Here is a 14,972-nt window from a genome sequence, read left to right on the forward strand (position 1 = left end):
CCTGCAGTGAGCCGAGATGGTGCCACTGCACTCCAGCCTGGACGACAGCGAGACTCTGTCTCAAAAAAGAAAAAAAAAAATTAACTGGGCATGGTGGCATGTTACTTGTGGTCCCAGCTACTCTAGACACTGATGCAGGAGAATTGCTTGAGCCTAGGAGGTCGGGGTTGCTGTGACTGTGCCACTGCACTCCAGCCTGGATGACAGTGAAACTTGGTCTCAAAAAATAAATAAAACAAATGCTTTGAGGCAAGTTCTTGTAATCCCAGCACTTTGGGAGGCCAAGATGGGAAGATCGCTTGAGCTAGGAGTTCAAGACCAGCTTGGGCAATATAGTGAAACTTGTCTCTATAATAAATATATAATATATACGAGAGATAAATATATATATAAGCTAGGCATGACAGCACACACCTGTAGTCCCAGCTACTAAGAAGCTGAGGTGGGAAGATCCCTTGAGCCAGGGAGGTTGAGGTTGCAGTGAACCATGACTGTGCCACTATACTCCAGCCTGGGTGACAGAGCAAGACCCTGTCTCAAAAAAAAAAAGAAAATAAAAGAAAGAAAGGAGAAAAAAAAAGGCTGGGCATGGTGGCTCACGCCTGTAATCCCAGCACTTTGGGAGGCTGAGGCGGGTGGATCACGTGGTCAAGAGCTTGAGACCAGCCTGGCCAACGTGGCAAAAAACCGTCTTTATTAAAAATACAAAAAATTAGCTGGGCATGGTGGCGGGTACCTGTAATCTCAACTACTTGGGAGGCTGAGGCAAGAGAATTGCCTGAACCTGGGAGGTGGAGGTTGCAGTGAGCCAAGATTGCACTATTGTACTCCAGCTTGGGTGACAGAGCAAGACTGTCTCAAAAAAAAAAAAAAAAGCTTTGAAAGTAGAACACTCAATAGAAGGGATCATTATTGTTTACTTTATACCTCTATCTAAGCAGTCATGTCTCAGAACCAATTTGACTATCTCATTCTTTAGGTCTCTAATTCTCAAATTTTAGTAATTATAATAATCATCTAGGATGACTGTTAAACTCAGATTCCCAGGACCCACACCCACAGATTTCTTCCATAGGCCTAGGTGGGGTCCAGGAGTTTGAATCATTGATTTTGATGCAGGTGATCTGAGAGCCAGACTTTGAGAAGTACTACATTGAGGTGTAATTGATGTTTCATGAGACATTTATTGTAAAAGAACACTTTATTATTAATATTAAAAAGGAACTTTTTATGTAACAATAATTAATGCTTACTGTAAAATAATTCAAGCAGTACTAAAAAAACCTAAAGAAAAAGTAAAGGTCCCTTCCTCATCGCTCACTCTTCTCATCTCTGTTTTGATATCTGACTTTTCCAGACTTTTTTCTATGCCTATACAAATATATAGTCATTCATCACTTAATGACGAGGATTCATTCTGAAAACTACATTGTTAGGCGATTTCATTGTTGTTTGAACATCAGAGTGTACTTGCACAAACCTAGATGGTATAGCCTACTACACACCTAGGCTATATGGTATAGCCTGTTTCTCCTAGGCTACAAATCTGTACAGCGTGTTACTGTGCCTGTAGACAACAGTAACACAGTGGTATTTGTGTATCTAAACACAGAAGAGGTACAGTAAAAATAATGTATTATAATCTTATGGGACCACTGTTGTATATGTGGTCCCTGATTGACCAAAACATTATGCAGTGCATGACTGTATATTAAGAATGATGAGCATTTGATGTTTCTAATTTTTTGCTGTTATAAATAATGCTGCCCAGGCACGGTGGCTCACGCCTATAATCCCAGCAGTTTGGGAGGCCAAGGCGGGTGGATTGCTTGGGCCCAGGAGTTCAAGACCAGCCTGGTCAACATGGCGAAACCCCGCCTCTACTAAAAATACAAAAATTAGCTGGGCAGGAGAATCACTCGAACCCGGGAAGCGGAGGTTGCAGTGAGCCGAGATCATGCCACAGCACTCCAGCTTGGGTAACGGGGAGATTCGGTCTCAAAAAATGAATAAATAAAGCTGAAATAAATACTCTTGTTCCCATGTCTTTAAGCAACTCTGTGACTGCTTCTGTAGGATAAATTGCTAAAAGTTGAATCACTGGGCCAAAAGACTCAAATAGCACAGAAGGGAATATAATTAAAAAGTGCTTCTCTACCTCCTTCCAACCTCCAATCCCATTTTCCTGAGGAAGCCACTGTCATCTTGTATATCCTCATACGAAATGCTTATATAGGTATGTTCTTTCTGTTTTGACACACTGTCAATCTGTCCTTCAAGAGCGCCTTTTTCTTAACCTATTTTATGCCTAACTTTAATTTTCCTGGTGGCTATTTAATTTTTTTTTTTTTTGAGATGGAGTCTTGCTCTGTTGCCCAGGCTGGAATGCAGTGGCACGATCTCGGCTCAATGAGAGCTCCGCCTCCCGGGTTCACACCATTCTCCTGCCTCAGCCTCCCGAGTAGCTGGGACTACAGGCGCCCGCCACCACGCCTGGCTAATTTTTTTGTATTTTTAGTAGAGACGGGGTTTCACCATGTTGGCCAGGATGGTCTCGATCTCCTGGCCTCGTGATCCGCCTGTCCCGTCCTCCCAAAGTGCTGGGATCACAGGCGTGAACCACTGTGCCCGGCCGTGGTGACTGTTTAATTTTACAGCCTTCACTGTTTTCAGGTCCCAATGGCATCACTGATCAACATGCCTCTTTCATTCAGAGAGCTTCTCCCAAAGGCTATTCAGTAATGGACAAGGAATCTCTAGGGATTTAAATAAATTTCTGGGAAAAGGTTAGAAAAGGCAGCAAAATTTGAGCATAAAATGATTTCTTGTAATTCCACTCTGAAGCAAACTTACACTTGTAACATTTAAAGCTTTAACGTTCCACTTTTCTTTTGTATTCTTTTTTTCTCCTTCCTTCTCATGAATGCTATATTCCAGCCAAATTGTACTAATCACTCTTGTCTCCTTTTAGCTTTTTTTTTATTTTTATTTTTTCACGAATTTGTGTCATCGCTGCACAGGGGTCATGCTAACTTCTCTGCATCGTTCTAATTTTTAGTATACGTGCTACTGAAGCGAGCACCTTTTAGCTTTGCTTCTGCTCTCCTGACTAGAATGCATCCCCTCCTTGATTTCAGTTAATCCTGCAAAGTGCTTGACTTCAAAATCTCAGCTGACCTGTCTAACCTTTACTAAATAATTTAACTTTTGTCTCTAATCTTAGCCCTTGTAAAATAAGGATAACAGTGCCTATTAGGTTATTGTAACCATGAGTTAAGGTTTGTGAAAAGTACATGAAAGTCTATACAAAACTAATTATTCCTATATTACTCTCCTTTAAGGCCTAGCTAGACAGTAGGCTCTTTAAGAAACAGTCACCATGTCTTTGTATATTCTTAGTGCCTGGAGCGAGGATGAATTCATCATATATATTTGTTAAATAAACACATTATGCTATTTGCTTATGCCTTCCTTCAGACAACAGACAGCAAGGTTTCTGAAGGAATCTTATATGACCACGGGCTTAAGACAGGTGATGGCACATGGTACTGTTTGTGGAATGAACATGTAACATCTGTAACAACAACTTCATATGGCAGAGTTGTACTAATTGTCTTTATAGGTCTTGCCTTCTCAACATGACTATTAGCCTCCTGAAGGTAGGGTGTAGTTCTTTGCATATCAAGCGTCTAAGAAAAATGTTTGATGATAATGGAAAAAAATATTCATGTCTGAATGTCTAATGTGAATGGCAGACTCTAAACATTTCCAAATGGTACGTGGAGTGAATTGTAATAGAAAAGGCTCTTGAGGATTCAACTTCTTTTTTTTTTTGAGACGGAGTCTCCCTCTGTCACCCAGGTTGGAGGCAGTGGCGTGATCTCGGCTCATTGCAAGCTCTGGGTCAGGGTTCACACCATTCTCTCGCCTCAGCCTCCCGAGTAGCTGGGACTACAGGCGCCCGCCACCATGCCCAGCTAATCTTTTTGTATTTTTAGTGGAGATGGGGTTTCACCGTGTTAGCCAGGATGGTCTCGATCTCTTGACCTTGTGATCCCTCAGCCTCCCAAAGTGCTGGGATTACAGGCGTGAGCCACCGCACCCCGCCTGAGGATTCAACTTTTATAATAGGATGACAACCACAAATGAAATGTGGATCAGGAAAAAAAAAAAAAACACAGGATTAAAAGGTGGACTGGTGTTTCAACCTTTACTCTATCAGGTAGCAGCACCACAACTTCTCCAGGTCTCAGTTTCTTGAAGTCAGAGAACTAGTTATCTGTTAGTTCTAAAATTAGTAAAAAACAAAAAGAGTTTGTTTATAAACTAGAGCAATAGAGGAAGGCAGATATCTGGATTTGCAGTGTTAAGTAATTTATGACTAAATATTAAAGCAAGTACTATGATAATCTAATTCAACTTGGTTGGTTAATTTTTCATCAAAGAGGGGCACATACTTGAATGAACGTTATTTTTATTTTATTTATTATTATAATTACTATTTTTTGAGACGGAGTCTCTCTCTGTCACCAGGCTGGAGTGCAGTGACGTGATCTCTGCTCACTGCAACCTCCACCTCCTGGGTTCAAGTGATTCTCTTGCCTCACCCTCCCAAGTAGCTGGGACTACAGGCACGTGCCACCAAACCCAGTTAATTTTTTTATTTTTAGTAGACACAGGGATTCACCATGTTGGCCAAGATAGTCTCGATATTTTGACCTCGTGATCCTCCCGCCTTGGCCTCCCAAAGTGCTGGGATTACAGGCGTGAGCCACCGTGCCCGGCCTTATTACTTTTTTTGAGACAGAGTCTCGCTTTGTCGCCCAGGCTCAAGTGCAGTGGCCCAATCTCAGCTCACTGCTACCTTTGCCTCCCAGGCTCAAGCGATTCTCCTGCTTCAGCCTCCCAAGTAGTTGGGATTGCAGGCACGAGCCACCACACCTGGCTAATTTTTGTATTTTTAATAGAGGTGGGGTTTCACCATGTTGACCAGACTGGTCTCGAACTCCTGACTTCAGGTGATCCGCTCATCTCGGACTTCCAAAATGTTGGGATTACAGGCGTGAGCCACAGCATTCGGCCTGAATCAACTTTAATTGTGAAGAGACCTAAGTTACCTGGGCTCTGGTCCTAGCTCTGACAATAGCCCTAGATAGGTAAAATGGACAATAAAAAGGTTACTATCTCATGGGACTTTTGTGAGTATTAAATAAATATATGTAAATGACTCCTGGTACAGCACGCGTTTTTTGGTGAGGCTTAATTAAGGAGGGGAAGAGGTTTCCTTCACATAGCTTACCCACTGGTCTGATTGATTAGGTGGGGATTTTCAGCGCCTAATATTTTCAGCGGTCTGTCTCTGGACATCTATACCAAGATCCAACGTTAACAGCAAAAATACTTTAAAAAAATTAGACCTGCTTATCGCGCTCTCAGTGCAAACTCGGCTCACAAGTTCACGCTAACACAGTCACAAAACGCGAGTATTGGGAAACTCAAGCAGGGCGCCACCGTTCTCCAGGGGACAGGTAACTTGGGTGACCGCAGGGGTGAGGACACAGCTGCTTCTACCAAGCGGAGAGTAAATGCGGGTGCTGCGGCGCATCGGAGTCACCCACAAGGCTCTCCAACAACCGCGCCTCAGGGCAAAGATGAATTCAGCGGCATTAAGACCGTGGTCGCAGCCGCCGCAGCCTCTTCTCATGGACCCTCCCACCTCACCTTCAGTCGGCTTTTCGAACTCCCTCCGGGTTCTAAGCGCCTCGATTCGTTAGACTGCAGCTCGCACCAGAACAGCAACACAATGCCGAGAGGCTTAAAGGCCTGCAGAGGGGGAAAGCGAACACCCCTGCAGCCATTCTTTTTTTTCCTTCTTTGAGACAGAGTCTCACTCTGTCGCCCAGGCTGAGTGCAGTGGCGCGATCATGGCTCACTGCAGCCTCGACCTACCGAGCTCAAGCGACTCTCCCGCCTCAGCCTCCGGCGTAGCTGGGAGTAGCTAGGACTACTGGAGCGCGCCACCACGCCCGGCAAATTTCTTTTTTATTTTTTTGTAGAGACGGGGGTGATCTATGTTGTCCAGGCTGGCCTCGAGCTGGACGCAACAGATCTTCCCGCCTCAACCTCCGAAAGTGCTGGGATTAAAGGTATGAGCCGCTGCGTACGGCTCCGCAGCCATTCTAGCTAGCGGTACCTATAGCAACCGGCAGCGGCCCTCCGCCTTTGCTCCGCCCCTTCTGCTTGCGATCTGTTTCCGCTTCCGTTCTTGCAGTTCCGGCTCTGCCGTGAAGAGCTTTGCATTGTGGGAACTCTTTCCTTTCTCGTTCCCCGGCCATCTTAGCGGCTGCTGTTGGTGAGTGGGCTCCTACCAACCGAGGTTTAGGCAGCGCGGGGAGCTTTGCGGGTTGCCATTTGTAACTCCGGATCTTAAACTTCCTGTCCTGTCCTCTGTCTCTTCTAGGTTGGGGGCCGTCCCGCACCTAAGGCAGGAAGATGGTGGCCGCAAAGAAGACGGTGAGTGAGGCGGGCCAGGCCCGGAAGCCGATTCACGTGGAGAGATGTCTCGGCCAGGGCAGGCAGATGTGAGCCCACTGGGGTGACAGCATGCCTGCTGGCATTTGGAGGGCCCCAGAGGGAATCTCAGTGGCCCTCTCAATGACTTGGGGTCCTCGACTTCGGAAGTTTAAGGGGCTCGGCTTCAAAAAGCTGGGTCCAGTTTTGAGGTGGTTGCAAGCGAGGCTCTTAGGTCCGTATTTAATGTTTGCTTTGTAGAAAAAGTCGCTGGAGTCGATCAACTCTAGGCTCCAACTCGTTATGAAAAGTGGGAAGTACGTCCTGGGGTACAAGCAGACTCTGAAGATGATCAGACAAGGCAAAGCGAAATTGGTCATTCTCGCTAACAACTGCCCAGCTTTGAGGTAATCGAAGAACCTGAACGGGCGTCGCCTACCGCGAATTCATCGTGAACGAATATACAGGAGTGTAAACTTGTAATCTGAGTACCATGAACTCGAACACTTGCAGGATAATTACGGTAGCGATTGTGGTGTTTGGCCTTTCATTCCCGTCTCCCCCACCAACCCCCAAATCGTGCTCCCCTTCTGTGAGCTTATTTTTGGGGGATAAATGTGTGTGTGGCAGGAGTGAAAACAGAACATCAAGGTTTAATGCAAGCACAGACACATTATTTGTTTTTTCCATGTATTTTGTGTCCTGCTTTTTTGGTTCTTTTAGCTTTGAGGTGCTTTAATGATGCTTCATTGTGTGGACTTGTTTTAGTATCAAAAACTAGGTTTGACTCACTGTTTTGAAATTGAACTTAGGGGGTGTTGTAAATAAGCCAAAGAAACTTGGACCTTGCACAATACAAGCTATGTGACCAAATTTTCTGTGGTGATGCATAAGCTGCTTACATATAGGGTGTCTGTAGTTACTGTCAAATCTTTGAGGGCCCTTTCTGTCTCGTCCCATGGGTTGGGCTTTTCCCTAACCATTCTTTGAAACTTTAAAGCCTGTCTTCTATAGTAGTGCTTCTAAAACATAAGTGTGCAAAGGAGTCACATGGGTGATGTTGTTAAAACGCAAGTTCTGATTTCATTGGATTTGGGATGGGGTCCGAGGTGCCTTTTTTTTTTTTTTTTTTTTAAGACAGAGTTTCGCTCTTGTCACCCAGGCTGGAGTGCAATGGCACAATCTAAGCTCACTGCAGCCTCCGCCTCCCAGGTTCAGGCAATTCTGCCTGAGCCTCCGGAGTAGCTGGGATTACAGGCACCTGCCACCACGCCTGGCTAATTTTTGTATTTTTAGTAGAGATGGGGTTTCACCATGTTGGCCAGGCTGGACTCCAACTCCTGACCTTAGGTGATCCACCCACCTCGGCCTCCCAAACTGCTGAGATTACAGGTGTGAGCTACCGTGCCTGGCTTGAGGTGCTTTTTTCACTAGTACATTGTAGCACTATTGCTGGTATGTGGATCCACATAATTGAGTGGCAAGATAGTATAGGACTCCTTTCCGATTCCTAAAACCATTAGTTATCTACTAAACTGATGCTGAAATTTTGTGTTTTTAGTAGAGACAGGATTTCACCGTGTTGGCCAGGCTGGTCTGGAACTCCTGACTTCAAGTGATCCAGCCTCCCAAAGTGCTGGGATTACACGCGTGAGGCCAGAAATTTTAACTCTAAAACGGTATCACTCCCCATCTAGAATTCTGGGCACTAGGGGGATAGTGATAGAAACGGCTTATCTTTTAAAGGTTTAGATTCTGGATCCTCCACTTACTATTCTGTGGCTCAGTTTCATTAGATTAAAAAAAAAAAAAAAAGGACTGCGTGCCGTGGCTCACGCCTGTAATCCCAGCACTTTGGGAAGCTGAGGTGGGCGGATCCCTTGAGGTCAGGAGTTTGAGACCAGCCTGGCCAACATGGTGAAACCCCGTCTACCAAAAATATAAAAAATTAGCTGGGTGTGATGGTGGACGCCTGTAATCCCAGCTACTTGAGAGGCTGAGGCAGGAGAATCACTCAAACTCAGTAGGTGGAAATTGCAGTGAGCTGAGATCGTGGCACTGCACGATCTGCGTGAGTGACAGAATGAGATTCCGTCTCAAAAAGAAAAAGAGTACATAATACCTACTTTAGAGATTGTCATGGAAATATAAAGTATGTGGCCCTTACTAATGCTAAATAATGCTTTGCTTTTGTTTATTTGCATCTTACCCTCTTCCGTGAGTATTGATACTATCTTAAACATAGTAGGGGTTGAGTAGATATTTGCTGGTTGCCCCTTCATTTGCAAGGGATACATATAAATGTTGGTTTGTATTGGATAATGAATATGATGTTTTTAAGAGTAATATGTGATTTTGTTACTTTTTGAAGGCCTTAACAACATTAACACTAGAAAAGAAGTAGTAACATTTAGTCTGTCAGTCACTTGGTATCGCATTTATTTATTTGCCCTTTTTGGTTTCCAAAGGAAATCTGAAATAGAGTACTATGCAATGTTGGCTAAAACTGGTGTCCATCACTACAGTGGCAATAATATTGAACTGGGCACAGCATGCGGAAAATACTACAGAGTGTGCACACTGGCTATCATTGATCCAGGTATGCTTTTTAAATCATAAAGTCTTTTTTGTTTTTGTTTTTTTGTTTTTGTTTTTTTTGCCTTTCTAATGTAATGTCTGGGCAAGTATTCTTACTATGCAAATGTTTTTGGTTCCTAAATTCAGATGGAATATGGATCTAGCAAGGCATATCCCGTAGTTGTATTTTGTAGAGAATTGGTAATGAATGCCAATACATTATAATTGGCTTTATTATTAAATTAAAATTTTTAATGTCAGATAATGAATTTCATTTGATGAAGTACCTATGAAATAATGACTTAGAGATTTGGTAAAAGGTGAAATTGTAAGGGGAGAATAATCTGGCAAAACAAAAGAAAGTAATTCTTGCTTCCTGAGAACAGACATGTAAAATTAGCTTGAGAAAAAGAAAGTGCCGAAAAATCTACATCATTCTGTTTTCCAATTGTGAATCTTTGATTCATAGAATACTGCGAATATTCTCGCTGTTCTGATTTTGTAATAGTCAGGACAGGCTAAACATTCGCTATATTAAGACCACGTGTGTGTCCCCAGACCTAGTTCTTTCCCTAGGTCTGGTTTTATAAATGCTGGTGATAAACCAATTTTATTACACGATCATTTTGTGTGATTATATAATGGCTGTGATTCTAGGTTATCTTTGGTCAGCCTTAAAAAAAATGACAGTACAGCTAATGTGATAACTTGTGCAAAAAATCAGCGCTAATTTGCAGACCATTGTCTACAGAAGGGATAACCAAAGGTAGAGAAATTTTATGGTACCAGTTGCTATTAAATGAATTGTAAAATTACTGTTTTTTTTTTATTTTTCAGGTGACTCCGACATCATTAGAAGCATGCCAGAACAGACTGGTGAAAAGTAAACCATGCAAATTTTTCCTTTAATAAAATTTGCTTGTTTTAAAAACATTGTATCTATTTCAGTATTTTTCTCTTTTTTTGTTTCAATACAATTTCCTGAAGGTTGGATTAGAGAGGATGAGGCAGATGTGGTGGCAAGACTTTTCAGTAAAGAGTTACACATCCTGGGCCGGGCGCGGTGGTGGCTCACGCCTATAATTCCAGCCCTTTGGGAGGCCGAGGCGGGCAGATCACGAGGTCAGGAGATTGAGACCATCCTGGCTAACGCAGTGAAACCCCATCTTTACTAAAAGTACAAAAAAAATTAGCTGGGCATGGTGGTGGGCACATGTAGTCCCAGCTACAGAGCTTGCAGTAAGCCGAGATCATGCCACTGCACTCCAGCCTGGGCGACAGAGCAAGGCTCTGTCTCAAAAAAAAAAAAAAAAAAAAAAAGAGTTACACATCCTGATTTCTGTTTTCCAGGGTTTTGTTGTTGTTGTTCTTTTCTTTTTTTTGGAGACAGTCCTGCTCTGTCGCCCAGGTTGGAGTGCCGTGGTGCAATGTTGGCTCACTGCAGCCTCCACCTCCCAGGTTCAAGTGGTTCTCCTGCCTCAGCCTCCTGATTAACGGACTACAGGCATGCGCCACCATGCCCGGCTAATTTTTTTTTTTTTTTTTTTTTTTTTTTTTTTTTTTTTGTATTTTTAGTAGAGACGGAGTTTCACCATGTTGGCCAGGATGGTCACTATCTCCTGACCTCATGATCCCCTGGCCTCAGCCTCTCAAAAGTGCTGGGATTACAGGCGTGACCCACTGCTCCCGTCCCAGTTTTTGTAAAGGGAGTGCACTGGGTTCCTTTCTAGTACTAGATGTTTAGGAAGCTCAAGTTTTGTAATTCCATTCTCAGGACATTGTTTGCATTTTATATTCGAGTATGCTTAGGAGACAACAAGGTTAAATACCCAGAATTTAGCCAGAATTGCAATTTACCAAATCTGAGTAGCTAAAAAAGATTAACTGAAATGTTTCCCCATCCAAAATGCTGTCATAGGTTAAGTTTTACTTTAATGAATAATCTTTCCTAAGGTAAGTGGTTGGTGCACTTGGACAATTTCTGAGTAATTCCAGATCATCAATAGTTAAGTCCGTGTTTGCCCGAGTATGTTTTGTACTGTGAAGTACGTTAAGTATTCACATTTTTGGAAACTATACTGCATCCCCCAAGAGTATGTCCCAGGGAATCCTTCATATGTTAATATCCTTTGGAACATTCAAAAGAATTAATTTGAGGGGAAATAATGATTTAGTTAGATATTAATTTACAGAGTTGAATGGTGCTAGTAAGGTATGCCATATGTAGTCAGCTGGGCTTTGAGGGAGGGAGGCCACAGATTGGATTTTAGACTCAATCTCCTTGCTCCTTTTCTCCCCTCTTTCAGGCAAGTTTTGATGGTAGATGGGTGAGACAGTAAATGAGGATGCCTTCTAAATAGTATGCAGAAAATCAAGCATTTACTGCACTTGGAGTCAGAGGACCCCAGCTCTTTTTTTTTTTTTTTTTTTTTTTTTTTGAGACGGAGTCTCGCTTTGTCACCCAGGCTGGAGTGCAGTGGCGCAATCTTGGCTCACTGCAAGCTCTGCCTCCTGGGTTCACACCATTCTCCTGCCTCAGCCTCTCCGAGTAGCTGGGACTACAGGCGCCTGCCACCACGTCCGGCTAATTTTTTGTGTTTTTTTAGTAGAGACGGGGTTTCACCGTGGTCTCGATCTCCTGATCTCGTGATCCGCCCGCCTCGGCCTCTCAAAGTGCTGGGATTACAAGCGTGAGCCACCGCACCTGGCTGTGGGCCCTAGCTTTTAATAGCTATATCACAGCCCTGGGTGGGTCTTATTCCCAATTTGATAGTCAGGGGTTAAGAGTTTTTTTCAAGGGAATAGCTCATGATTTTAGTTTGTGTCCGAAGTTAATCTGAGGTTGTGGATATATTAATACTTTGGAGAGTCTGGTTTTTAATAGTTTTACCAGTTCATTTACTCAGTATTTCTCAATTTGGGAGCACTACTGACATTGTGTAATGGGACAGTTCTTTGTTGTGGAGGGCTGTGGATTCTGCAGGTATTTTTCATTCTTGGTTTTCCTTCCATGTCATTGTAATCACCCCCAAATGTCACCACATTTTTAAACTAGCTTCTCTCCTGGTTAAGAGTCACTGAATATATGAAAGATTTTAAGTGTTCTAAGGTGTTCATGTTTACATATCCAGAGACCCGTGTGGCCAAAGTGATATAAAATATTTGAATCTTTGATAAGAGTTGCTTTGTCTGACTACTGGTCTCTAATAGTGTTAGTTTATTTTCATAGTTCAAAATGTTTCAATCTCATGGTTAAGGTCGTTTGTGTGCTTATTATCTACTTGGTCAGTTTTTCCCACAAGTTGACTTTTCACACTATTTGGGTTAGTTTTTCCTCCAGGTTGACTAGCTCGAATTTAATTTCTCAAGGGGTGGTGATCTAAAGAATACAATATTGCAGATGTTGGTGTACCTTTTCTTTGCATGGTTTCTGTTGTGGTTTTTTGGCTGCAGGCATTTTGGAATGATGGTTTTTTAGACAATTTATGATTTCTAGGGCCTTCTATGTAGTTGATAATATGTTATATTTGGTTTTTGCCTTTTCATTATATGTTCTTTTTGTGCAGTCACAACTATTCTTTCTTTCAGCAAGAAAGTTTAGAGAGACAAGTTTAAAGCTAGTAGACAGGAAACATTCCTTACTCATTCTGGCCTATGTTACCTTTGATTAAGTGCTCTTAAACCGCTGTCAGAGAGAAAGTAACACTGGCCAGGAAGATCTGGGAAAGTGTACGGTGACATTTAAAATGTTCTTTTCTAATTATAATGAAAGTAGTGTGTTTGGGTAGCTCTAATATTCAGGGGATTGTAGAAAATTCCAGCCAATTGGATTTACTCCATACCTCTACTGAATGGAAATAGAAATCTCAAAGAAGAGGTTGGATATTGTAGAATGTGTTAAGAATTGCAGTTGGTATGGGATGGTGGCAGGAGCAAAAGGAATGTGGAGAAGAAACCAAATTTTAGGCTGCTTATGAATATAACTGTTAATAGTTGGGCCGGGCGTGGTGGCTCACGCTTGTAATCCCAGCACTTTGGGAGGCCGAGGCGGGCGGATCACGAGGTCAGGAGATCGAGACCACAGTGAAACCCCATCTCTACTAAAAATACAAAAAAATTAGCCGGGCGTGGTGGCGGGCACCCGTAGTCCCAGCTACTCGGAGAGGCTAAGGCAGGAGAATGGCATGAACCCGGGAGACGGAGCTTGCAGTGAGCCAAGATTGCGCCACTGCACTCCAGCCTGGGCAACAGAGCGAGACTCTGTCTCAAAAAAAAAAAAAAAAAAATAGTTGGGTCGTCTGGAAGATAATATTATAATCTGTGTCATGGAAAAGTTTTCCATCCCCTGTCTTCCAACTACCAACTACTCCTTAGACTTGCTGCTCCCTTCACCTGCAGTGGAATCTGGTTTCCTTCCCCCATTCCTCCCTTTTCTGGGCTTACCTGTGCTTGTTCTGAGGGTAAGCCTAGCACCCAGTCTAAAACAGGTGCTTCTGAGTTACCTTAGAACCTTTTTTTATGGCATTGATTACCTCTCTAACTAAGGTTCTACAGGACAGGGACTCAAGGTATTCAACTTTGTGTCACTTATCAAAAATTAGAGTGGATAATGACTACTAGGGCTTAAACATTTACTTAATTCTCTTATTGATACACTTGTGACTTTCTAGTTCAGAATTTTGTTAATAGTAGTTCTTAAATTTCTTATGCATTTACCATTATTTAATTTACTACTGCCTATTTGCTTCAAAAGATAGTTTAGGGGTGGGAATCTACCAGATTACTTTCCTCAGGTCAGCAAAGAATTTATTCTGTCTTTTCATTTACTCAACATACACTTAGCTCAGCACCATCTTTGTGTCCAATACTCTGGGCTGCTAAAGAGTAAAAATATAATAGTTAATACTGAGCGTTTAAAATGTTTTAGGGTCCAGTGCTGTGGCTTAGGCCTGTAATCTCAGCACTTGTGGAGGCTGAGGCAGGAGGATCACTTAAGGCCAGGAGTGTGAGACCAGCCTGGGCAATGTAATGAGACCCCATCTCTACAAAAAAAGGTAAAAACATTAGCCCATTGTGGGGCACAGGCCTATGATGCCAGCTACTCAGGTGGCTGAGGCAGGAGGATTGCTTGAACCCAAGAGGTTGAGGTTACAGTGAGCTATCGTGGTGCCACTGCACTCTAGCCTGGAAGACAGAGCAAGACCCTGTCTCTAAAAATAAATAATATGGTCAAGTGTGTTGGCTCACGCCTGTAATGCCAGCCCTTTGGGAAGCTGAGGCTGACTGATCACCTGAGGTCAGGAGTTCAAGACCAGCCTGGCCACATGGTGAAGCCCTGCCTCTACTAAAAATGCAAAAGTTAGCCGGGCATGGTGGCAGGTGCCTGTAATCCCAGCTACTCAGAGGCTGAGGCAGGAGAATTGCTTGAACCCGGGAGGCGGAGGTTGCAGTGCACCAAGGTCATGCCACTGCACTCTAGCCTGGGTGAAAGAGCGAGACTCCATCTCAAAAAATAAATAAAAGTGTTAGGTACCTTACAAAATAGTCTACATGTTAACTCAATCCTCTGACCACGCAATATTATTATTGGCCTTATTTTGCAGATTAAATCCAATAAGTGATGAAAATGGAATGCAGAACCCTTACACTGAGATTTACAAGTGGCAAAAACAAGCAAAATGGAGAAATATTTTAGACAATCTTCAAGTTAAATATCTTGGATTAATCTGTAGATTTTAATGCATTGGTTGGAGGCTTTTTTTTTTTTTTTTGCCATGAGGTTTTTCTTCCCCCAGGAGAAATGTGTTTAATAGCTAAAAAAAAATATATATATATATTCTCATGGCAGAGAGATAAAATGTTAGGTTGAGAGGTATTTAATTGCT

At 42.9% G+C, this 14,972-nt stretch overlaps 1 protein-coding gene and 2 non-coding genes across 3 annotated transcripts; 2 read left to right on the top strand and 1 right to left on the bottom strand.

Moving 5' to 3' along the window:
* Window positions 1–2,977: 2,977 nt before the first annotated feature.
* On the bottom strand, window positions 2,978–3,082 carry LOC115830710. The gene has a single exon (XR_004026264.1). It is a non-coding gene; the product is annotated as a U6 spliceosomal RNA (small nuclear RNA).
* Window positions 3,083–6,272: 3,190 nt separating this feature from the next.
* RPL30 (ribosomal protein L30) lies at window positions 6,273–10,020 on the top strand. Its single transcript, XM_012496062.2, has 5 exons — window positions 6,273–6,352; window positions 6,461–6,513; window positions 6,772–6,917; window positions 8,979–9,109; window positions 9,925–10,020. Exons 2-5 carry the CDS (start codon window positions 6,493–6,495, stop codon window positions 9,972–9,974), a joined length of 348 nt encoding a protein of 115 aa, XP_012351516.1. The 5' UTR covers window positions 6,273–6,352; window positions 6,461–6,492; the 3' UTR covers window positions 9,975–10,020.
* On the top strand, window positions 9,561–9,692 carry LOC115830720. Its single transcript, XR_004026272.1, has one exon. It is a non-coding gene; the product is annotated as a small nucleolar RNA SNORA72 (small nucleolar RNA).
* Window positions 10,021–14,972: the final 4,952 nt, after the last annotated feature.

Source organism: Nomascus leucogenys, chromosome 16 (assembly GCF_006542625.1).
Source record: "Nomascus leucogenys isolate Asia chromosome 16, Asia_NLE_v1, whole genome shotgun sequence".
Classification (NCBI taxonomy): Eukaryota; Metazoa; Chordata; class Mammalia; order Primates; family Hylobatidae; genus Nomascus; species Nomascus leucogenys.

Coding starts and splice junctions, on each gene's coding strand:
- RPL30 (XM_012496062.2), top strand. CDS start 6,493: ATGGTGGCCGCAAAGAAGACG. Junction 6,514..6,771: donor TGGTGGCCGCAAAGAAGACG/GTGAGTGAGGCG, acceptor TTTGCTTTGTAG/AAAAAGTCGCTGGAGTCGAT. Junction 6,918..8,978: donor AACAACTGCCCAGCTTTGAG/GTAATCGAAGAA, acceptor TGGTTTCCAAAG/GAAATCTGAAATAGAGTACT.